The 24,692-nt window shown below is 39.4% G+C and overlaps 1 protein-coding gene across 1 annotated transcript in view; it reads left to right on the top strand.

Annotated features, from left to right (window-relative positions):
• GLIS3 (GLIS family zinc finger 3) overlaps positions 1–24,692 on the top strand; it is a 175,055-nt gene that overhangs the window by 120,623 nt on the left and 29,740 nt on the right. Inside the window, exons 4-6 of the mRNA XM_064438436.1 lie at positions 692–853; positions 2,281–2,391; positions 22,025–22,166. Of these exons, the coding sequence (XP_064294506.1) occupies positions 692–853; positions 2,281–2,391; positions 22,025–22,166 (415 nt within the window). The remainder of the gene's footprint in view (positions 1–691; positions 854–2,280; positions 2,392–22,024; positions 22,167–24,692) is intronic.

Below are 24,692 nucleotides of genomic sequence, written 5' to 3'. Positions count from 1 at the left end.
AGATGCAGTACTTGATCAGGTGTAGAAATACCGTGTCACGTGATTATTGGTTACTCGTAGGGATTAAATCCTGTTTTGATGGGCTCCCATTACTTTCAGTACCTCATACATTTAATCACAGCACAAACGTAAAGAAATATTTCAAAAATCATTTTACTTTTAACATCACCATCAGCAAGGCAGAGCAGACTGACGTTTTCCTGCATGATTTTATTGTTGCTCTGTAGGTTGGGTTGGTACCAAGAGATGCCTGTGTTCAGATCTGTTGCCAATATCCAAACAAGCCCAGTGCTGAGGTAACAGTAGCTAGTGCAGGACTGGGGAACCCCACAGTGACGGTTTTGCTGTCTGTGTGCTATTGGGAGGATCAGCTGGGGCTGTGTTTCCCACATAGGATAAGTGGTGCTGTGCTCTGACCTGACGGGTCTCTTTGGGTCTCTGTGTCCCATCTGTGAAATGGGAGTAGGACATAGTCTCCTAGGAGGATAAATACATTTCTATTGTCTAAAAGGTTCAAACTGTGCAGCGACACCCACAATGTGAAACCAGGCTTTCCTCAGCTCTGGAGCGCCATCCAGCCATAGCAGGCTGGAGTTCTCTGCAAGAAGCCCTTTCACCCTCCTGCTTTGTGTTTGCTGTTGCAGTTTGCTGTGGGTGCTTTGCTTTTAAATATTTTCTTTCTCTTTTCTAGTTTGAGGGTTGCAAGAAAGCCTTTTCCAGACTAGAAAATCTCAAGATTCACTTAAGGAGCCATACAGGTGAAAAGCCGTACCTTTGTCAGCACCCTGGCTGCCAGAAAGCATTCAGCAACTCCAGCGACCGCGCCAAGCACCAGAGGACACACTTGGACACTGTAAGGAAGCAGACGTCCCATTGCAGTCCCCTGTATATTAGACCATGTGCTCCTTCTTTCCAGCTTGGTGGCAGCAGGTAGCCCATAACCTTAGAGATGGGAGGGAGAAATGTCTGATGAGCCTGTTTAAGCTGTTTCAGAAGTGACCCGGTTCGGTAAGCATGGATGAAGATGTGCCAGACTAGTTGATAAAAAGGTCACAGCTCCATGGGCTTTGCTGCAAGGTAGAGGCAGTAACTTTCTCTCTCTTAGGTGGTCTTTAGGGAACCTGAAGTCACTATGCAAAGGCACAGAAGTCATCTGCGATAACTGCTGTTCTCTGACAAAAACTCAGTTAACCGTAAGGCTGGGGCATGTATCAGAAAGTCAAGAGAGGAAGAATAATTTTGTAAATCTAAAAATTTTCATGCAATGAATTGTTGCTTGTGAATTTGAGTCACAGCTGAGATTTGTTTAAAAACTTTTGTTTCATAACAAAAGATGGTGTTTCGTCAGAGACAAGCAATTTCCAAAGGGCAGAAGTCCAGTAAGAACAATGCCATTTGAATTAATGGCTGTCACAAAACTTAAATTATCCATTTTGAATAGTCGATGGTACGACTGGTAAGTTAGTAATGGTACAAAGTTTTTTTCAGAAATGCTTTGTGAAACAAATAGCTAAATTGCAAAATAGCTATTTTCATCAAATAGTTGACCTACTCTTCATTTAAGACTCTGTCTTGTGGACCTACAAGTCTTCAGGGAAGACAGACAGGTTAGAACATGAAGAAGATATTTGTAGAGATTTATATTTATTTGGTGAGTTAGATTTATTGGACTTTCTTTTAAGAAAACTATAAAGGTATTACAGGACTGGTATCTTTCTAAAATGGCATGTTATTAGAAAATGTGAGCTGAAGGAGTTTGTCTTGTACGTCACATTAAAATATGTATTTTTGTGTGGAAAATTTTTGAAACTTCAGTATTCAGTGCTTCCTTTGGTTTTTGCTTGCTCTCTTTGTAATATAGTAAACTAACACTTGTTCTTTTTTCTGAAGCAGATTCTTCTATAATCCTAAACAGTCTATCTGGGCCTTTACTGCAGTTTCTTTACCTGATTCACTAAAGAATGTAATTTCTGATTAAGTCAAAGATTTCTCTGAGGGTGGAAGAAATGTGAGTATAACTAGCAATATTCATTGTACTGATTACAAAAAAAAGGTAACAATGAGAGGTGCCATAATGAAAGCTTTTCTTTGGTTCGTCTTTTCCATGTAAGCTTTACTTTCCTCCTTTTCTTTTCTAATAAATTAGCCAGCGTTCTGCTTGTAATAATGTACATTTGTGTTCTGTAGTAATGTGGTTTGCAGCATCCCAAGGTTCAGAAAGGGTTCTCTTGAGTTAAAATTATCTGTAACAGCTCTTTATCCTTTTTCTTTTTGCATTAGAAACCTTATGCATGTCAGATTCCAGGATGTACTAAACGATACACAGATCCAAGTTCCCTGAGAAAGCATGTGAAAGCCCATTCTTCCCAAGACCAACAAGTTAGGAAAAAGGTAAGTTTTTTATTGTGTTTCCTGGTGTAAAGCTTATGTGGAGAAGTCAGTGTTCTAACATTAGATGTTTCAATGCATGACTTCAAGTACTTGTGCTGATTTCAGACTGTTGATTAGAAAAACAGTTAATGGGAAATAATAGATATGTTTCTTAAATAGATTATAATTTCATCTTTGACTTAATGAGGCTGCCTCCTTTAATGCTTTTTATTTTCTGTTGTGACGATTACTCACTAAACATACATAATGAGGCAAATCAAAAATAGTTTTTGAAAATAGAATTTACTGTGTTTAAAGTTCTGCCACTTGGTAAATACATAGTAATAGAAAATGCAGTTTACGTGGCCAGTTTTTGATGGAAGGATGAATTTTGAGGGCAAATGGACAGTATGTGAGATTAAGCTCTAAATTATTTTTCCATATGCCAGACACTTCCAAATACCAAGACATTTCACAATGCTGGTTCCCTGTGGATGTCAAGTCCATGAGTCAACAGTTGTTTATATGTGTAAGCACATCTTTGAAGAGCTGAGTTGTGAACTAAGGGAATGATTTTTTTTTCCTGAGCATTTTTTAATCATACCTTCTATTAATCACTGGCACTATTTAATTAGATTGTTTAGATCTTTAAGGATAAAAATCTAAGCTTCCATTTTAAAGGAAACTGGTCCTGGTGAAAGGGGAATATGCATAGTGTAGGGATAGATAAACCTTTGAGGTGTCATCCCTATGTAAAACAAGTTATAGCTTAGAAGTTTTAAAATTATTAGAAAGTAGCAAAAAATTACTTCGTACAGCATTGGAAGCACTAAGGGGCAGTCTTTAAAGCTGCATTGTACAAATTCAAAGAGTAAGTTTTGATTCAGTGGTTTGTTGAAGTAGGATATGGCAGCAGAGACCTGCATGTCAGCCTCTGAGGAACTGGCCTATATTATTCTTGAGGAATTTCCTTTAAACTTAGAAGCGCCCACTCCTGTGTCAAAGAAGTAACTGAGCGTTCACTTCACCTGATAAGTAGCACTTTGGCTCCCTTGCTTCTGTGCACACTGCCCGCAGGCGGGACCGCTGAAGGAGGTCTGTGAGCCCTATCCTGCCTATCCCAGGAGGGCAACTCAGTCACTCAGACACCGTCTTTCACAAGCATCTAAAGCGAATACTGATCAAGATGTTGCATTCTGAGAAATCTGTGTGTGATGCCTCAACTAAAACTGGCAGAATGGACCTGAATAGAGGTATTAAACTGCACTGTAACATCACTGTCACTGAAAGTGAAATAATGTTTTCTCTTTTCTCTCATTTTGTCAGACTGCAATACTGTATAGGATTTTCCTTCCTGCATTTCGTTCACTGTTTGATTTTGCTCATTTTCCATTCTTTCATTGTGCCAAACGGTTTAAGTCTGGCCCTTTTTACTCCTCCCTTGACTCCCTCTGAGCACATTCTAGACTTAAAATTGCTTATTTTTAATCCCTGTTTGATAAGGATTTATTTATGCTCACTGGTCACCTGAGAGACGTTGATACATGGTAGGGGAAATAGGCCAAACCTTCACAAAAAGAAAAGAAAAATTGTGGCATCTATCAAGCCAGATACTTAAAGCATGGATAAAGTTCGCAATGTATAATGTTGACAAGGTACAGCATAGTTACTGGACCTTTGAGAACTTAAAATTGCTAACTAACATCATGCTTTGGTATTTGAAATATTTCCTGGCAGTAATAATAAAAAGTAAGAAACAATAAACCTTTTAATGCAGAATTAAGGTTATTTATGGCTTTAATTAAAAGTGAAAATTGGCTTAATGTCAAAAGTCTTTATAAAAATGTGAATTCATCAAAAATAACCATAAAAATTCCAAGGTGATAAAGGCACAGTCAAGTAATACTTCCAGCCCTAGGGATCTATTCTATTGAAAAGCATGAAACCCTTTGCTGTCACACCCCGTTAGTCATGGATTCATTTAACGTATTCTGCCTGACTGCTTTTAATCCTCCTTTTAACCTCCCCCTACACACCAAGTGACATTATTGTGGTGTCTTAAGTTGCTGGCTCTCCCAGACTCTACCTGCAAATGTGTCTTTGATGTTGCATAGACTTAAAATAGCAGGATGAAGTATATTCATAGCAGTGGAATCAGCTACTTGCTGTGCTAAACATTACATTGAGTCTTCAGCCCAGATTTTCTGTATCTGTCTTCAAAGCTTTGACCCATTCCTTGGCCCTTTAAAATGGCGCCAGATTATATAATGTGATATAGATAATTTCCATCTCTGAATTATTTTAAGCAGCTTTTGTTGATATTTGTTTAGGGCTTACCATGTAAGGCAAAAATGCCTTTTCTGCAAATCTTGTAAGGCAGCCACTGTTCCCCTTCTTCTCCCAACCCACAGCCTCCAGCCATCCACCAAATACATTTAACTGTGAAGCTCTCCAGGTAATGGGATGAAATCCTCTAGACCAAGAATACCCCAGCACAAATACATTTAATGGAAGCAATTTAGTGGATAGCACAATAAACTTCCATTCACTTTTCAAAGGAAGGCAGCAGAATAAAGAGAGCCATGCCTGCTTTAATCATCTTCGTGTAATTTGTAAAATTCTTCATAAAGCATGAGGGCAAGCATGTACAGAAATACCATGCAAACATCTGGTAACAGATGCCGAAAATATCTAGCAAAACATTTTAGGTGTAATCTCAATGTATCATAATAGTCTGTAGTTCTAAAATATTTTGGTGGGATAAAAAGCAGCGCTTCCTATGTTGTTTTAAAACGTAAAAATTGCTGACTGTGCCTGGATTTCGTCTTCCCGTGGGGAAGATGGATGGAGCTCCTTCTAAGCAGGAAAGTCAGTGATAGAAAACTAGACAGCACCCAAAATGAGAGCACAGAGTGATTCTGAGAGGAATGCTAATGCACGTCATACCCCTGAACTACAATGACTTTTAAAACCTGCCCTCTTCATAGTCATCTCCTCCTTTCAACTTTGAAAGGACAGCAAACTTAAAAGATTTTTTTGTGTTGGACAATTACCATGTGGTGCTTATTACCACAACATCTAACGGAACCTGAGTCATGTGGTATTCAAAGGGAACTGGATATTTCTGTGTGTAATGAGACAGAGTTAAAAATAAATATAAGATCTGCAAGGGATATCAGTGCTTCAAGATCATGCTCCAGGATAGAAGTCAGCGTCAAGCTAAATAGGTTAGGGAAAAGCATGGTATTTCTGTACTGCCGATCTGCAGTTTCTCACTCTTTTTCCTGAAATGCCAGCCACTAGTGGACACTGTACATAACTTAAGGCAGTCTAGATGGATCTTGGGACTGGTCTGGAAGACGCATCTGTAGGTGTCTGAGGTGCATATGCCATGGTAGGACCAGTCCCAGGACTTTTTTCCACCCTAGGTACTCCTGTGGTCTCTCATCTTTCAACCTGTTTCTTTCTGTCATTTTTTCCACGTGCAGAGTTGAACTGAATTGTCAATTTAGAAAGCATATTGGTACATACAGGCAAATGCCACTTAAACATTTGATATGCTATGTGTTTGCAAATCTTTATCTGGCTTGGACCTCAAATTAATTTAGGGTCTCATGAACTATTTACCTTTTCTTTTCACCTTACATCAATAATTACCTAACAACTGCTCAGCTTTTTCAATCTTCTGTGTATTTTAAAGGCAGGCCAGGACCAGAAAGAGAAATGGAAAACTCGAAAAAGGAGAGAAATCCAGTTTTTAGCTAAGTCACTTCCTGAACTAGCATCTTTTATATCAAGATGGTCTATAACAGCCTAAACTGATTGTTTCCCAGAATCAATGGTAAACATGCAGGATTTTTGAAAGGAAAGGACAAGGAGGAAAAAATCATGAGCTGAAATTTCTGTTTCATTTCTTCTTTCAAATGCAGAGTAAAAACAATATAGTTACTTGGATTGCTTTGTAGAATTACAGAGAATCAGAAGAAAAGGTTAGGAAAACAGAATGATGAATGAAGCAGGTATTTGCTTCAGCTAATCTTCATATTATTTATTTTTATAAAACACACACTATTCTCTTACTTCATAAAATCTGAAGACCATTTATGCAGTGATACTTTTTGCTCTGAGTATAGACTGGCTCTGAAAATTGCCAGCCTATATCATTAGGTGCAGCAGTTAATGGTAGAAATATAGTCTACACAAAGCCAGGATGAATCATTGTATCTATTGGATCCTGTAGTTCTTATTTATAGAACAGTATTGATAGGGAAAGCTACAGTTGAGAGCTTTGCTTTGGTATCTTCAACAGGGCTGAGTAATTTTGTTCCTTGAGTCATCCTGTGGATTCTCTGACTAGTCAAAAACCAGGGTACCACTAGTGTGCTGGTTTTGGCTGAGAAGGGGTTCACCGTGGGGGGTCGGCTACCTTTCCAGCTTCCCGCGCTGTGCCGCGTGGCGGGGGGCTGGGAGGGGCGGGGCCATGGTGGGGGCGGCTGACCCCGACTGGCCAGTGGCAGGTTCATTCCATACCATGTGACACCATGACCAGTGTATTAACGGGGGGCAGTTGCGGCTCGGGAGCGGCGCGGCGTCGGGTGGTGAGCGGCTGCGTCGTGTGTGGTTTGTTTCGGTGATTCATCCCCCTCTCCCCTCCCTTCCCCTCCCCCCCCCGGGTTTCGCACCTCTCATTGTTCTCCTTTACATTGCATTTTTGTTGTTGTTTCTTTTAATTTGAATTATTAAACTGTTCTTATCCCAACCCACGAACGTTACCCTTCTGATTCTCTCCCCCATGTACTGGTGGGGGAGTGAGCGAGCGACCATGTGGGGCTGAGCTGCCGGCTAAACCACGACAACTTGGCACAAGTAAGCTTATTTTCAGTTGGTTACACTTTGTGTTTTCAGTGAACAGCAAATTTCTTTCATCTGTGAGCTGATGATACTGTATTTGAAAATATGAATCCATAGCTTTTTTAGTTTTTAGATCTTTTTATTGAAGTTAGTGAAAATGAAATTTTGCAACATATCATTAACAAAATCCAGAGCCTGCGCTATTACATATCCGGTGATTTGAAACCAATATAGAAGGCAAATACTGCCATCATGCTCTTCATGAAGATCTATTTGTTGTGTGAGCTAGCACTCAGCCTTGTACAAGTATAAGAACATTATCTTTGTCATACAAGTATACCATGAAAAACAATTTGGTATTTCTGCAGGAGTCTTGCTGAAGAAATCTGTATTTGTAAATGTAAAGAAAATGTTTGATTCTCTTTTAAGTATTACAGTGCAAGTCCCACTGTGAATGGAATGGACCTTCTGCTGGCTTTGTGTAGATCTTGTCATGAGCATCTGCAATGTCCAATGGTTTTTTTAGAGGTTTTCTTTTTTTAGAAAGTGCATTTTCAGACAGATAAGAGATTATTTAAAAAAAAGGACAAAAGTTTGCTTTGATTTTGTACAGCTGTTTGGCAAGAACAAGATCAGTTTGGTAATGTCTACCTTGTCATCTGAACAATGCAGTGTCTATATTTTTAGATACGGTTTTAATTTTATCCATAATTATACAAGTGAGCAACAGTTGTCACGTATAATAGTTCTTTAAGCCAATGTGTCCTGCCAAAAAAAAGATTTAGAACATTGTTTCCATTTAATTAAAGTGTAATAGATAAGTATACAACTGGTTAGCTCCATCTTTGTGAAAAAAATATTAAGAAATAATTTAAACTGTTCAGATAAACAAGACCAGCTAAAGGGAATGTAAAAGTCTCAGTCTGGGCCTTGAACTGAAAGACTAAAATATACCAGATAATGTCTTTCTCCTGATAAGTCTTTGATTCTTTCGCAGTTTTAACAGTGCCCAGACCATGTCTTTGATCTTGTTGTGTAAATGAGTTATGGATCAGATACCAAAGCAGTTGCCTCTGGAAGCTGTCTGTGTTCTAGAAACGTGCATCATCTTAGCTCTTTCAAATGGGTCTTGAGGAAACCGTGCATGGATTCAGCTGACCAGATCGCTTAACACTTCAGCAGATGCATAACATAATAAGTTGTACTCCTAGGTCTCTACTGGATTTTTCAATACAATGCAAAGAAGCATAAACTGCATCTAACGCATGCAGTGTTTAATCTTAACTATATTTTGCTCCTTATTTATTTATTTGGTTGGTACTTAGTCTAACGCAGAAATAGTGTTTGTGTCTGTTTTCCTGTCTTTTTCCAGGACAGAAGTTTTGTACTGTCTCTGCCAGAAAGCAAATATCATGGAAGCATAGCTTTGGGAAGGGTGGTCTAAAGGACATTTCTGAAAGTTTTCTACACTTGATGGAGGTTTTTTTGAATTGTAGTGTATATGGTACATCTACCAAATCACTAAGGAATGAAGGGGGTACTGAGACCTCAGAAGATAAGGGATATGTGTACAGACTTCTAGCTTGGTCCATTTCTGCCTGATAATCTTCCTTTTTGACACAGATTGGTCAATTGTAAAATGATGGCAGAACAGTGGCTTCTGGGGAGTTGTCAAAACATCCTTCCAGTGAAGATGGACTCTTCCAAGATTTGTTCCTGTGATATCTGGTTGGAAGGAGATCTTTTCAGGTGTTACTGTGCTGAGGAGGGATAAAGGACAGGCAATGAGGGTCTCTCTAATCCTGCTACTATTTGTGCATGATTTATTCCATGTTGCATTTATTGCTCTTTCAGAAACCGCTCAGCCAGTAATGGCTGGAAGTTTTCAGAATCATTTTCCTGATTACACTAAAGAAAAAAGGTAGTTCATTGCACTGCTGGGATGAAGCAGGTTGTATGTATGACTTTACAGTACTTCAGACTGTAGTGGAGGCTGGTGGAGCACAGCAGTCCACAGTAGGTGTGGAGCATGTTGGAAATAAATAAGGATATGGATCGTCTGGCCAAAGAAATTCCTGGAATTGCCTTGCAGAGTGGCCTGTGCTGACCTTGACCCAGGTTGCTATCTTAACTGAGGGGGCTTTACAGAAGCCGCCTTGTACAGCTAGTAATGATCCTGCAGATATTGCTCTTCTGCCACTGTGCAATCCCTGTACTAGCAAAAAGGGTATATAAAATCTCTACCTGTAGAGGCAGATCTCAATAATTGAATTCTTCTGAAGCCTAGTCATTTTATATCCCTTTTCTTACAGTTCACCTCTCCTTTCTTAGAGCCCTGTTATGTATAATGTATATAAACCTGTCCATCCTACAATGAAAATGTTAAGAGAAATGGGAAAAAACCCCAAGTGCTTAAAGACAAGATATCTCCCTCTTCAACAGTATTCCTCTGGAAATAAGACATACAAGTATTTTCATTACAGGTTAATGTCGAGTTTTCTAAAAAGTTTTGATAGATTGTCTACCTTTGTATTTTCTGGGTCATGCCACCAAATACATTATTTCCTAAGCAAAGTAATACAGAGCTCTTGCTCCTTACAGGGCTCCATACTTCTTGATTGTTATTATTTATATTATTTTACAGTAAAAGCAGTGTTTTTTATTGTGACTACGTATTGATTTTACTGCACAACTGATGAATCTACCAGATTTTTAAAGATTTTGGAATAACCAAAATTTTACACCAGCATTTAGATTTAGTGGAGAACATTAATAGAAAACAATGTTTGGTAGTTTTCTTTACCTGTTATTTTTTATTTATTTAAGTTCACAGCACTTATTTCCAGATTTTCCTTTAATTTCCTTTAATTTCTTAGTATTTGAACTAGGCTTTTTTGTGAATCAAGAAACACAATGCTTGAATGTGTTTCTTACAGGAAATAAATTAACTTCTTTTTTCTTTTTTCTAACTCAGGATGTCCTGAGTTAAAGTTAGTTGATGAGGAAAGAGAGAGCCAAGGAGGATTAGAGCATTACCTCATTGGTATTTCAGCAGGTTATTCAGACACTAAGGTAGTTATCAGTGTCATTGTCTGTTATGTGACTGTGTTAATGTGGAGAAACTGCTTGGTTTGTGAACACCTGCCTTTTAGGGACCAAACAGCCAGATCCTACAGTATGAGCCCAGTTTGCTTCTGCATCTTTCAGGCTTCACTTGCCCTTGTTCAAACTCTTAGTTCAGATTTCACTGTTAAAACTGCAAAAGGGAGAGAATGGCTTGAAAGGGAAGCAAATCTATTTTCTTGCTTTGAGAGCAGTTGAACATAAGGATATTTTCCCTCATTTGTTCTCTATGGAGTCCATTTAAAAGATGTCACTAATGCAAAAAGGAGTCCATTGAGGGGCTAAAGGTCATTAAGCAGTGTCCATGGCAACTAAGAAACTATTCTGCAGAAAAATTGCCGCAAAGAGTAAGTGTTTTAATCCCCAACTTTAATCCCTTTACTTCCTGTTTTCAAAATGAAATATAAATCAGGCACCATGGTGTGCAGCAATTTTTCCTGAAAGCGATGTTGGCAAAAAGGGATTAGGAATGGGCAGCAGTGTTTAAAGAATTTAATCATACAATTTGTTGGAAAACTTTTGAGACTACGAATGACCAGTTCTTTTGAGCATGATCAGTGAGAAACAGGAAAACAGACCCTGAGGAGGACTGGCTGTGGCTGACCAACCCCCCCTCCCCTGCAGCAGCAGCAATGTGCACCGTGGAGGGGTGCATGAGGTGTGCCTTGCAAGAAAGCTACATCATGGGGGATATGCTTTGGCAGTGGTGCAAGTAGAGCTCTGCTCTCTGGGGAGGAGGAAACATTGAAACCCCCCTGTGATTTTCACGGTGCTCTGGCAGCTGTGACACTTGTTATAAGCAGGAGATTGCTGGTTCAATATGATGTTACATTTATTATTTCACATCATGATTTCTCCATGCACTTGATTTCTGCCCTGAGATCATGTTCCTGTGAGCTTTGGCACTGTGGTGTGTTGAAAAGTGCACCAGAAGGAAAAAGTGCTGCCGCCCTTGTTACATTTGGCATTTTTGCAAAAAAAAAAAAAAAATCCAGATTATCCCAGAACTCTTTAAACAGCTGTCAGTGCATGCCCACAGCATTTTGTATTCTTCAGGTTCATTTTTGGCAGCAAACAATATCCTTTTCTGCATTTGTGTGTCTTCACTTCGCTACCACAGCGTATGCATGAAAGTGGGCTTGAGAGCGCCACATCTTAATTTAGGGGCCTGGTTGACAGAGACCATTGGGATGCAGTCCTGATGGGCAAAGCAATGCCAGAAGGCTGGACGTCTTTTAGGAAGGAAATCTTAAAGGCACAAGAGTAGGCTCTTCCTGTGTGCTGAAAGACAGGTGGTGGGCAGAAAGACTGGGCTGGCTGACCAGAGAGACTTGGCTGGTACTCAAGAAAAGAAAGAGAGTTTATGACCTTTAGAAGAAGGGGCAGGCAACTCAGGAAGAACATAAAGGTGTAGTGAGGTTATGCAGAGAGAAAATTAGAATGGCCAAAGCCCATCTAGAATTTATTTTGGCTACTCCCATAAAAGGCAATTAAAAATGTTACTATAAATACATTAGCAACAAAACTAAGGAGAGTCTCCATCCTTTATTGGGTGACAACTTAGTGACAATGTATTGAGGAAAAGGCTGAGGTACTTAACGCCTTTGGATGTCTTCCAACGGTAACACCTGTTGTCCTCTGGGTACCCAGCCCCCTGAGCTGGAAGACAAGGACAGGGAGCAGAATGGAGCCCCAGTATTCCAAGGGGAAATCATTAGTGACCTGCCATACCACTTAGACATGCACAAATCTCTGGGGCCAGGTGGGATCCACCCAAGGGTAGTGAGGGATCTGGCAGAAGTGCTCACCAATCCACTTTCAATCCTTTATCAGCAGCCTTGGCTAACTGGGGAGGTCCCAGGTGACTGGCAGTTAGCAAATGTGACAGCCTTCAACAGGAAGGGCCAGAAGGAGGATCTGGGGAACTACAGGCCTGTCAGCCTGACCTTGGTGCCGGGGAAAGTTATGGAGCAGATCATCGTGAGTGCCATCGTGCCACACGTACAGGGCAACCAGGTGATCAGCCCAGTCAGCGTGGGTTTAGGAAAGGCAGGTCCTGCTTGACTAACCTGATCTCCTTCTGTGACAAGGTCCCCACTTAGTGGATGGGGGAAAGGCTGTGGGTGTTGTCTACCTAGACTGTAGTAAAGCCTTTCACACCGTTTCCCACAGCATTCTCTTGGAGAAACTGGCTGCTCATGGCTTGGACAGGTGTGCCTTTCATTGAGTAAAAAACCAGCTGGATGGCCAGCCCCAAAGAATTGTGATGAATGGGGAGCTAAATCCAGTTGGTGGCTGGTCACAAGCAGTGTTCCCCAGGGCTCAGTGTTGGGGCCCAGTTCTGTTTGATATCTTTACCAATGATGTGGACAAGGGGAGAGAGTGCACCCTCAGTAAATTTGCAACCAACACCAGGTTGGGTGGGAGTGTTGATCTGCTAGAATCATAGAATCATAGAATCATTGAATCATTGAATGGTTTATGTTGGAAGGGACCTTTAGAGGTCATCTAGTTCAACCCCCCTGCAGTGAGCAGGGACATTTTCAACTGGATCAGGTTGCTCAGAGCCCCGTCCAAAATGACCTTGAATGTTTCCAGGAATGGGGCATCTACCTCCTCTCTGGGAAACCTGTTCCCGCGTTTCACCACCCTCATAGTAAAAAATCTTCTCCTTATATCCAGTCTAAATCTACCTTACTTTAGTTTAAAACCATCACCCATTGTCCTGTCACAACAGGCCTTGCTAAAGAGGTTGCCCCCATCTTTCCTATAGTCGCCCTTTACACACTGAAATGGTGCAATAAGGTCTCCCCACAGCCTTCTCTTCTCCAGTCTGAACAACCCCAACTCTCTCAGCCTTTCTTAATAGGAGAGGTGCTCTGGACCCACTCCAACAGTTCCATGTCCTTTCTGTGCTGAGGGCTCCAGAGGATAGGAAGGCTCTGCAGAAGGATCTGGACAGGCTGGATCGATGGGCCGAGGCCAATTGTATGAGGTTTAACAAGGCCAAGTACCACATCCTGCACTTGGGTCACAACAATCCCATGCAACACTACAGCCTTGGGGAAGAGTGGCTGGAGAGCTGCCCAGCAGAGAAGGACCCGGGGATGCTGGTCAACAGCCAGCTGAACATGAGCCAGCACTGTGCCCAGGTGGACAAGAAGGCCAACAGCATCCTGGCTTGTATCAGGAATAGTGTGGCCAGCAGGAGTAGGGAAGTGATCGCGCCCCTGTACTTCATGCTGGTGAGGCTGCACCTTGAATATTGTGATCAGTTTTGGCCCCCTCACGATAAGAAGGACATTGAGGTGCTGGAGCATGTCCAAAGAAGGGCAACGAGGCTGGTGAAGGGTCTGGAGAACAAGTCATATGGGGAGCAGCTGAGGGAACTGGGGTTGTTTAGCCTAGAGAAAAGGAGTCTGAGGGGAGACCTTATCGCCCTCTAGAACTACCTGAAAGGAGGCTGTAGAAAGGTGGGTGTTGGTCTCTTCTCCCAAGTTACTGATGATAGGATTAGAGGAAATGTCCTCAAGTTGTGCCAGGGGAGGTTTAGATTGGATGTTAGGAAAAAATTTCTTCACCAAAAGGGTTGTGAAGCATCAGAACAGGCTGCCCAGGGAAGGGTTGAATGACCATCCCTGGAGTTACTTAAAAGACATGTAGATGTGGTGCTTAGGGACATGGTTTAGTGGTGGACTTGGCTGTGTTAAGTTAATGGTTGGACTCAATGATCTCAAAGGTCTTTTTGAACCTAAATAATTCTGTGATTCTATAATTCTATGATTCTCATTACCCAACTGCACTTCAGTCTGGGCTTTAAATGTGCTATCCTGTCCATGATTCTACTTAGCATCACAAGTATCTGAGCATGCAAGACTAAAGCTATGTAAAGAATGCCTAAGAGTTTGCAGTTAACTGTCCCGACAGCAGCCCAGACACCCTTCAAGTCTTTAATTCTGTCCTCAATGAGTGTCCCTGTTCCAGGCTGGGACCTCCTCTACATCCATTGTTGGCATGCAGATTTCACACTGCTGGAGATGGGTGTTGGCAGCTGGCCTGCACTGGCAGGTTCTGATTTGGTGTCCTCAGTACTACTCCTGAAGCAATGATATACTGGCTTCACTGTCAGTCTCCAATTGAGGAGGGCCTTCAGCTGCCCATTTGTTTCCTCCCCATGTTGCAGAGCTCTGCCCCATCTGCTGACACAGTTGTTTGTGGGACTCCACTGTAAGCTGAATTAGGGCTTTAACAATAGTGAAAACCCCAACCTGAAAAAGAAATGCCCCACAATAAAAGGGAGGCTGTAGGAACTCTGGAAGTTAGCAGTGCCAGTCCAGCCAGCACATCACATCATCTAGCCAGGAAACAGGCTACACAACTCATAGACAGTGGATGAAACTGTACTGGGATGTCCTAAGGAATCTTTGCAAGAGTAAAAATCATATGCCTGAATGCTAATACTTTGGATCTCTTACTAGTAAAGCTGCCAAAGTTTTTTCAGTTCTAGTCTTAGGCTCTGATCAAGGTACTGTTTTGAACAGATGAGTATTTCTTTGTAGGAACTGGTACATGCATGAACTTAAGTTCCAGTGGAGAGCAATGCAAAATTAAATATTTAACGTGGAGGCAAGTGTTATATAAAGGATGCTGCAGAGTTTAAAAAAAAGAGTGTGAAATCTGAAAATCTTTGTTTCTTGTGTACTAACAATTGTTGATGTTATGTAAAGATTTTCATGGCAATTTTTGGTGACCAGTGACAGGGAGAAAAATATGTTTGTGGTCAATGAAGCACCAGGTGGATGAGTGCTTGTTTATTTTCCACATTTTCCCACTCATGAAGTGAAAATTTGCCAAACAGATGTGTTTTCAAAAAGGGAAAGCAAATCATTCTGCAGTACAAGTACTTTCTTTGTCAGGCTGCATTTACTTGGAAAAGCTGATGTTTACCAATACCATATACTAGCTATATCTCCAGATCAGCCTGGCACAAAAGAGTGATTTTTTTTTTCTGCTTTTTGAATGGCATAGCTCAGCTCTTAGATTGCTGTTCATACAAAAAACAGCTACTAGCCTCTTAGAACTGTGAGAAGACAATGAAGTAGGAAGGGTCATAGGTATAACGTAGGTAGCATTTCTGATAGGATAGATTTGTTTTCAGATTTGTTACAATCTGATATGGGGTACAGAGAGAGGTAACGTGTGTGGGTGTGTGTGGGGGGGCAAGCATCTGTATGCATGCTTTCCAGTTCTATGACTAGAGTAGGAAAGAAAAGAAAGCAAAATTTTTCAAAATGTGGACTTCTCCAAGACTGTAGATGTCACAAAAAGGAGCATCCTTAATGCCACATGCGTTTGAGGATATAGAAGGGCCTTCTATGTTAAAACACACTACTTCTAAATACGTAGAGCAAAATAATAATAAGTTTTCAACAGAACTATGTCTGAAGAAGCTTTTTTGTTTATTTCAGGAAATAGCTGCTTACAATACATCTCACTCTAACTGTACTTCCCTTCTTTAAAGTAAGATTCTTGGTTTGATGTTTTTATTCCGTTTCCTTTCAGAACTGTCCCAGCCGCAATTTTTCCCTTTAAAATGGTGTTCTTGGTGTTGTATGTAATTTTAATAGGGAGATAACCCAAACTATCCCTCATATTAGGATAATACCAATCGAAAGAAAACTCTCTGTTCTATATGTAATAAAGGTAGAATTCATTTCAGTGTCATCAGTCTTAATGTAACAGTTTTCCTCTTGTATTATTGCTTCAGAATCAGAATTTCTTCTTGACTTGGAATTTGCCGACGTTAGCTTGAGTGTGTAGGTTCCAGGTCTTTTTGATTTTTAATGCAAGAGACTGAAAAACACTTTTGGTATGTTTTCCTGATTTATGCGAGGTCACAAAGATGGAAGCCATTTTTGTATTTGAACTCAAATGTTTGTAGTAGAACTTTGAGCGGAGAAAAAGTAACTATTTTTTGTATAGAACCTAACATCCTTACTGTGCAGGTAGGCTAGTTTAACTTGATTTTTATTGTGTTTTCCTGGCTTAACATTTAATTGAAACAGAATGTAAGAGCAGATGAAAATAGCATACACACATATCTGAAGGCTGTGGTAGACAATTAGCAGAATAATGAATGCTATGGCTCTCTAGAAATCCTGCCCAAATGACTCACTGGAACCAAAGGTTACTGAGGAATCCCTTCTGTCTGCGTTGCTTCATCCCCAAGATGCCTGTAGCCTCCAGTGAATTAGGACACTTCGCAAGCGTAAATTTTTGTTGTCTGTTGTCAAAAAGGTTTAGTACTGTGCAAGAATGCACTGGACCTTGAAGCTGATCTGCATGAGTAAGGGGAAGATCTAGCAAGCAAGCCTATAATATGAGTAAACACCATCACATAGCATGGCTTCATATTGTACTTGTAATTTTCTAGTGGTCACATCTGTATGCTGTCAATGTCATGATGCTAATAGGACATAATTTTACTCTATCTGTACAAGCAAATATTAAATTCTGGCTACTCTTTCAGAAAAACTAGTACAATATGTAGCTCTATGTAGATAGGTCATGCTTCCCTCTACCAGTGCCAACTTAACTTACTTACAATAAAAATGAGTGGCAGGCTATTGGCTTATTCTCTACTTGACCAATAGTGCTTAGTAAACTTAATAGATAGACTATGTGAATAACAGAAATTCCTCCGTAGCTTTATAATGAAAACAAAACCACACTTATATAGCTGTTATAGTTAGTGTAAAACAATTCGCAATGAAACACCAGTATTTAGGGGGTTTCTGCTTATTTTAGACGTAACAGACAGAGATTAACCTGCTTCAAAATAAATAGACTATAATCAATGTCTCCCACACATATGGAAATACTCTACTAGGTGCACAGCATACATACAGTCCCATTAAGCCTGCTTTCATGAAAGCAAGATTGAAAATGCTGTGATTTGATGACATAACTGACGTGTTTGAATGACTTGAGGAGTCCAGACTTTGCTGAAGAATTGCTAGAGTTAATTTGAGTACGAATAGGCAAGTTTTGAAGTTACTGAGATCCTATTTTATGCGGATGGGAAAGAAATTAATAATGTTTGAGAAATCTTAAATTACTTCTTTTCTGATTAAGTGTATTCTTAAACACACATCTCTTATGGTTTCCTTGATGGTGTCTGATTTCTGCTGTACAGGAATAATGCGGAAGAAACTAGCTAGGTTGTACAAAACTATGCAGATCTCAGATAAAACACGCATTGGTTAGAGGAATATAAAACAAATGGTCTTTTCTTTTAAGGAGTCATTTTCTCTGGCATTATGTCATGCATCAGATCAATAGCACGTCTCTGCTCTTGGACTCTAATGAAATTGAAAATTGAAGAATGTAGAATCTTACTGCCTTCTAATTACATCTGCTTGTATCATTTAATCTGGGGTAATTATTTATTCATATCTAAAATGTACAGGAGTAGAATTTCCATCCATTGTTCTGAAAGCTGATAAACATTAGTTGATTGTCACAGAAGTAAAACAAGTGTAAATCATGACCGACAGTGATTTGTTCTGTGTATTAGAAAAAACTGCCACATTGTGACAATGGGAATGTCTCAGATTTCCAAATACAAAACTTCACAAATCTACCATACAACTGAGCTATTATTATTGAAAATCTATTATTTAGAACAAGTATTTTATACAGTGAAGTTAAAAGTCAGCTGAGCAGTTGATTTTTAACTTGCACCTTGGTCAACCATAAATTTAGGCTACATTACAGCCCACAGAAAATGTCTGTGCTCAGCATGGCAAAATTCTCATTCACTGATTCCGTCATACAGCAAGGTAACTTTCTAACCTTATAGTTCTCAAAAACAGATTAGCAAGTTTTCAGTCCCAGTGTGATTATAATGGTGCTCAGCTGAGCAATCATGAGGGAAGCAAGGTACTGCAGCTAGGATACTGGGAGATTTGTGCTGGGATGTGATTTATACAGAAGTCAAAGAGAGTGTTGGCTGTCTTTTACAGCTGGTTGATAAGCCTACAGTGTAGGCTGGAAAAGAAATGCCTTGTCTTTAGAGCAATGCAAGAAACAGCAGTTAGATCTGGTCAATTATTATTTCTCCTTTATAGCTTTTTTTAACTGAAGATAAAGTTTTATTAATGCAATGATTGGTTTATTTGCTTGTTTTTAAGATCGTCTGGCTTTTCATTGTCTGTTCTGTGTTTCTTCACATACTGAAGGAAAATCATAACTCAGATTTCCCTGCTCTTGACAAAATGCAAAACATTGGTTTTAGTCAAAAGGTTTTATTAGAAGTTTTCTGTAAAATGTGCAAAAATATTTAAAATATTTAACTAGGATAGAGTGTTTTTTTTACCCTGAATGTCTTTACAGGAAAAAACAGTGCCTTGATCAACCATATTTAAACCAGAGTCTGGTTTTCTGCCGTCTGTTTTGTTCCGAAAAGGCCACAGCTCATGCCAGCTCTGTTAATGGTACAGAGGACAGATCTGGAAAAACATTGCAGAGAGGATGAGCTTTAGATGGCAGAGGAAGGAGGACCCAGCAACCAAAGCATGGTTACTGTGTCTCTCAAGAGAAAACAGTAATGGTGGGGAATGGAGTTTTCCAGAAGTTGTATCTATTTTGGGAAGCAGCTGTGATATAATGGCTGGTTCTGCTAAAGGAAGCTTACCCATTTCTTGTCCTGCTCTGCTAAGCAGTAGAGTAGAGAAAAAGTCCTCTACCCCTTGCTCCCTACCCTTTCCAATGGTGCAACAGTAATCACTTTTAGAGAGCAACTTGCATACATACCCCACAGTAAAGGAGAGTAAAGTTATTCCCAACACCTATTATCTGGTGAAGGCTAATAGAAGGCCTGTGGTAGTATTCTTAGTGGCCATCTGAATTAGCAGTGTGTGTGTGCAGTTGCACAAATCAGTGTAATACCAACCTCTTGCTCACGATATTTCACTGTATGTGTGTTAAATACATGTATTGTCATTCTAAAATTACATATTATAACATACAATACATGTATATGTGTGTATGTAAGTCTATAAAATCTATATTTCTTACAACCACCCTTGTGGTTGTAAATATGAATCAGTAATAACAAATGCATGGATTAAGAACTATCTTCAGAAATCAGATCACAGCTGTCTCTCAGTGTTTGTTTCACTACTTTTGGTTTTCTGTTGTTGATCCTGCATTTTGTTTGGTTTTATAAACATTGAGTATTGGGTAAGCTGGAAAATTTATGTCAGCACAGGTTGTCATGATAGATGTGTTCTCAGTATCAAAGGAATTGCAAATGCCATTCCTGAACAGAGCAAAATAGAAAAATGTGTAAAATAGGCTGTTGCTGTTATTTAATACTTGTAACTAATGTGTAAATACTTAGCTCTCATTTCCCTGTTGTGCCCACTGTTTCATCCGTGAGTGCTATCTGATCATAGAAAACTGATCTGTTTCTTACTAAAAAAAAAAATAATTGCACAAAGAAACAAGCGACTTCATGCAGGCAACCTCCGTAAATTTGTATTCTCTGTGATAGAATCCAGATTGTTTTATAGAAGTCAGATTTTTAAAAACTATTTATTTTTATACTAGATTCCACAGAAATTTAAAGTCACATACTGCCCATTAATAAAGTAAGTGATAAGAATTTGAATCTGATATATCTGGCATTTAACTTCACATGCACTTAATTTCAAGAAAAAAACATGTTACTAGTGATAGCAGTAAAAACAGAATAATTAGTGGATAATAGCAGACAACCATACATGCTACACTGAAAGAAACATTTGTTCTTGTAACAGATTGTAAATATGGATAATAAACGAAAAGCATTTGTCAGGATGTTTTTCCCTTTCTCCCTTTTCTCCCTCTTTCTCTCCCCCTCTCCTCCCTATCCTGTACAATTTGAGAATAAAAAGATCTAGAATAACAAATATACCTCACAAAGGTAGTGTACCTTCAGGCTTAATAATGACTTACTAAATTTTTAAAAGAAGGAATAATCTACAGCATGCACAGTCCGTGCATAGGTATCATAGGCTGCATAATACCTCTTATTACAGTCACCCTACCTCAGGTGCTTGTGATGTGTAGGACCAACTCTCCACTCTGTTGCAATGGTTTTATACTAATGCACATCATCAGAAGTAATCTGAACGATTATCAGCATCTTGTGGTCATTCTACAGCTGCATTCAGAGTCATTCACTCTTACTTTCTTCTTCATTTCTGAGTACATGATGGACAGAAGTTTCTCTTGTTGTTGCTCTTCCTCTCCTTAGGAGTTTGTTAGAGGTGCTAGGTTATATTCTAGTTACTATTACCTGCTCATGGCACCAAATAGACAGAAGCAGCCTTCTGTTGCGTCTGTGAGATTTACTTCTTGGGACTCTGATGCACGAGTGCAGCAAATCCTACTGCACTACGACAAGTTTCTGTCCATCACTCTGCATGAACTATCTCTTCATCAGCATGGGTGCCAGGACAGGATATTTACCTGCCTCTCAGCTGCTGCAGTGTTTCACATGTATAGAATCTCAGATCCTCCTTTTTTATGCTTTTAAAGGAATACACCAGCCTGTGAGCTCAGATGGCCATAAGGAACAGGCAAATTTTTTGTTGTATATAACAGTAAAGTCCGGCAAGGAGTTGGGACAGGCATCGGTCCTGGCAGCCTGCAGCAGCATCCATCTGCTGGAAACCTCAGGGTACAGTTCTGCATTACAGCTAGGACAATCTTGTATCGGAGTGCTGCAGTAGGCTTTTTCCCTTTTCCTTATTTTGGTTCTGGGATTTTTTTTTTAATTGTATTTTTTTATTGTATTGTATTTTATTGTAACTTCAGGGTGAGACTGTTCATCCAATTTCATCCAAAGGAAAACTCTTCTTATGAATTTGTTTCTTAATTGTTTGCAGAGTGAATGTTATGCTGAATCAGCCAGATAAACAGACTTGCTGTTGATGGAACAGGTATCAGGGAAGTGGCCATGCACGCAGCTGGGATTAGTGGCAGTGATGGAGCACTCACATTCAGATCACTTCAGCCATAATGTGAAACAAATGCAGTCCTATCCCAGTCACTTTCACAATGTGGTCTCATGAAAACTTTGGTCCTTATACAAGTGGTACTACTACCATCCTGAGCAATACTACTCCCAGTTGCTTGCTCCCAGTCCCTTGTTTCCACTGCCATGAGCACCTTTGCTTTTCTGGTCCTTCAATGAGCCAGTTCAGGGCACTAAACCAGCAGGAAAATATTTGTATTTTTTATAGTATCCCTCTGCTGATACAAGAGTTGTCATACATTTGATAAACCTCCATTATCCATGAATCAGGACAAGTCTTTTGCCGTGTATGACAAGAGAACACATGTGAGTCCACCTCTCCAAGGACCTATCTGTGCAAGTAGCCATTGTCCTGAGTACAGTCTTGTTACACATCTGGAAGAGTTTCCTGCCTGTGATTCGAAAAATGCCTGCTATAATGGAAAGATATTAACTAGGATTTAAAAGAAGAGAATTCTGCTTGTGCCCCATTTCTTTCTCTAACCCCTCAACATTTCTTCATTATAATTTTTTGGTGTCTTAAGGATTTTAATGATTTATTTCCTTTTATTTGTCCATGTTACAATAATTTCTCCTTTTTTATCTCTGGTGTTTCAGTTGCGATCGAGCTTAGAGCTTGGCCAGGACATCCTGAATGAGTGCCTTGCAATCCAGCCCCTCCAACCAGCCCTGTCACCATGTGATGCTGCAGATAATACCATGGAACACGCCCCAGGGCCTGCTCACAGTATTTACTCAGGTATAGAAAAAGACAGATAAACAGCCTGCTATATTATTGCTTACTTAAGATTAGAATGATTTTGCAGAGTAAGATGTACTCTAAAATCCATATCTGTCTCATGTATAAAAAGAAAAAAGTATAAAGTATAAAAACAACAAAAAGATAGATTTTGAACAGATTTTTACATGCTTTTCGAAGGGAGGCAGGACAAATTGTATTTCATGCATGAAAAGACCTACTGTGACAAAGAGCAATTTTTTTGCTCTATAGGCATTTGGCTTTTGCTAGCAATTCACTTCTACTATTCCATGTAGACATCTTGAATTCATTAAGCTTCATTTAAAATCAAAGGAGCATTTTCCTCTTCCTAATTCATGGATCACATACCAGTTTTCCAGTAGATCTACCTTAATGAACTTAAATGCTGCATTATGAGCTCTCATATTATGACTATAAATAAGCCAGTAAACGCATTTGTGGTATAAATGTGATAATGCTATTTTATTGTTTCAGCTAAGTATCTGAGATTTTTATATTAAAATACCTAACTCTGTCATAGTTGGCTAAATGTACAATTGTTCACATTTCAGCTAATTTTGAAACATTTGATAAGTTATGAGTGATAATACATCCCAAAGCTCAAGGCAACAATGGGCAGGACATTAACATTTTTTAAGGCAGTATTTTAGTAGCTGTAAAGACATCTGTTTTAACTTTCAGGCAGAATGTATTACATCTTCTAGCAGTTCAACTTCTAATTGAGAACCAGATGTAGGAAGTGAAAGAATTGGGTGTTATGTGCAGTCCTGAAAATGACATTATATGAAGTGGCCACTTCAATAAGTGAAGTGGTTTTATTTTACTGAAAGGCTTGTAAACCTATCAATTCTGTGATATGTTTTTGTCGAGGCTGCTGTGAGCTACACACTAGCTGGTGATGATGTAGGTTCATATGACAAAAATCAGGAAATTTAAAGCTGTGATTGACTGTATCCTAATTTATAAAATAGTTGGTTTTACTTGTATGCTGTTAACTTCTTAATGCCTTTGAGTATAGGCCGAGTGTGGCATCTGTTATTTGAAAACTAAAGGAAATTTCAGATTTTAAAGATACTATTTTGGCCGGGGAACCTCTGGCGACATGCTGTTGGTTACAGTTCCTAGTTTTATATTGTACTATGAGAGGGAGTTGGATAGTGAGGAATGTTGAGATTTAAAGAATTATTTACTGGCAATACCCAATATAATGCGCAAACTGAGAGAGAATAAAAGACTCAGCTTTTCCTTTTCCTTTCAAGTCACTGGACAGGATGGAAGCTAGGTGTGGACGGTGTGTCAGATGAGCTGACACCAGGTTTTCAGAAATTGAGGACATTCTCACAGCAGATTTCTGCTGGAATCTGTTGAGCAATCAGCTGTTTTATCAGTGTAGCTTCCAGACTGTGATTAAGTGTCAAACTCCAGCTGCTGGGTCAATCCACCAAGACTGACAGCGGCTTGAACACACTGCTGCCCCATGACTTGTCGGGATCCTAAGCCAAGTAAAGCTATTGCCTATAGCCAGCCCTTAGCTGGCAATTGTCTGCTGTCCTAATGACCCATATACAGCTTCTGAGACTGTGGCATTACTTTTTGTAATCTCATTCATGCCTTGTCTTTCAATACTTGGGGTTTACAGCCCTACTAACTATCGACATTCTTTGATACAATAATTTATTTTGGTCTTTTCTTACTTACTTTCTTACTGCTTCCTATTGTGCAGCAATTTTTATAGCATCAGTCAACATACTTTTATCAGCATTAATTTCTCTGTAAGTAATAAACTGCTTTCCCTTACATGTGTTCATCTATCCATAACTTGCCAAATTTCTTGCAGTTTTATTCAATTGTGGTTTTTTCACATCAATTAACTGATGGTATTATGTCAGGTATAGATAAACCCATGTCACTTCATTTTGACAACCACCCAAGCCCTCTGAATTAATTGTTTTGTCTTGTCAGGACTGCTACAAAATAATATACTATGTGAATAGGTGAGATAACTCCAGCAAGGAGGGAGTTATTTTATTGAAATAGCAACGTGAAAATTACTCACACCCCAAGTAGAGGAAAGCAAAACATACGAAAGCTAAAGTGTCCTGCCTTAGAGAAGCTACCCTTCAAACTTCTCTGAAAACAACATTTTTTCCAAATCTAATGAAAAACTTTGAGACTTTTCTGAAAAATAAAATATGTAACTTCTATTGGGAACTGTAGAGACAGCATATTAGCTGAAATGTGGCTGTGCTACTTTTCAATTAGCATTCTTCCAATGCTGTTAAATCGAACTTTTCTCACTTGAAATTTACTTTTCTTATAGTTCATGCACATTTAAAGCAGAGGCAGGTTTTATCCTTTCCTAAGAGATCTACAGAATAAATGTTTGAAAGCAAACTATTAGAAAAGTGTGAGAGATGACAGAAGCAGGCATTTAGATGCTAGTCCATTTCCACTTACCAAAGTACAACAATCCCTATAATGATGAGCGTTTCTCTGCACTGTTAA

This window comes from Phalacrocorax carbo, chromosome Z (assembly GCF_963921805.1).
Source record: "Phalacrocorax carbo chromosome Z, bPhaCar2.1, whole genome shotgun sequence".
Classification (NCBI taxonomy): Eukaryota; Metazoa; Chordata; class Aves; order Suliformes; family Phalacrocoracidae; genus Phalacrocorax; species Phalacrocorax carbo.
This window is presented reverse-complemented; position numbering and strand designations above follow the sequence as displayed.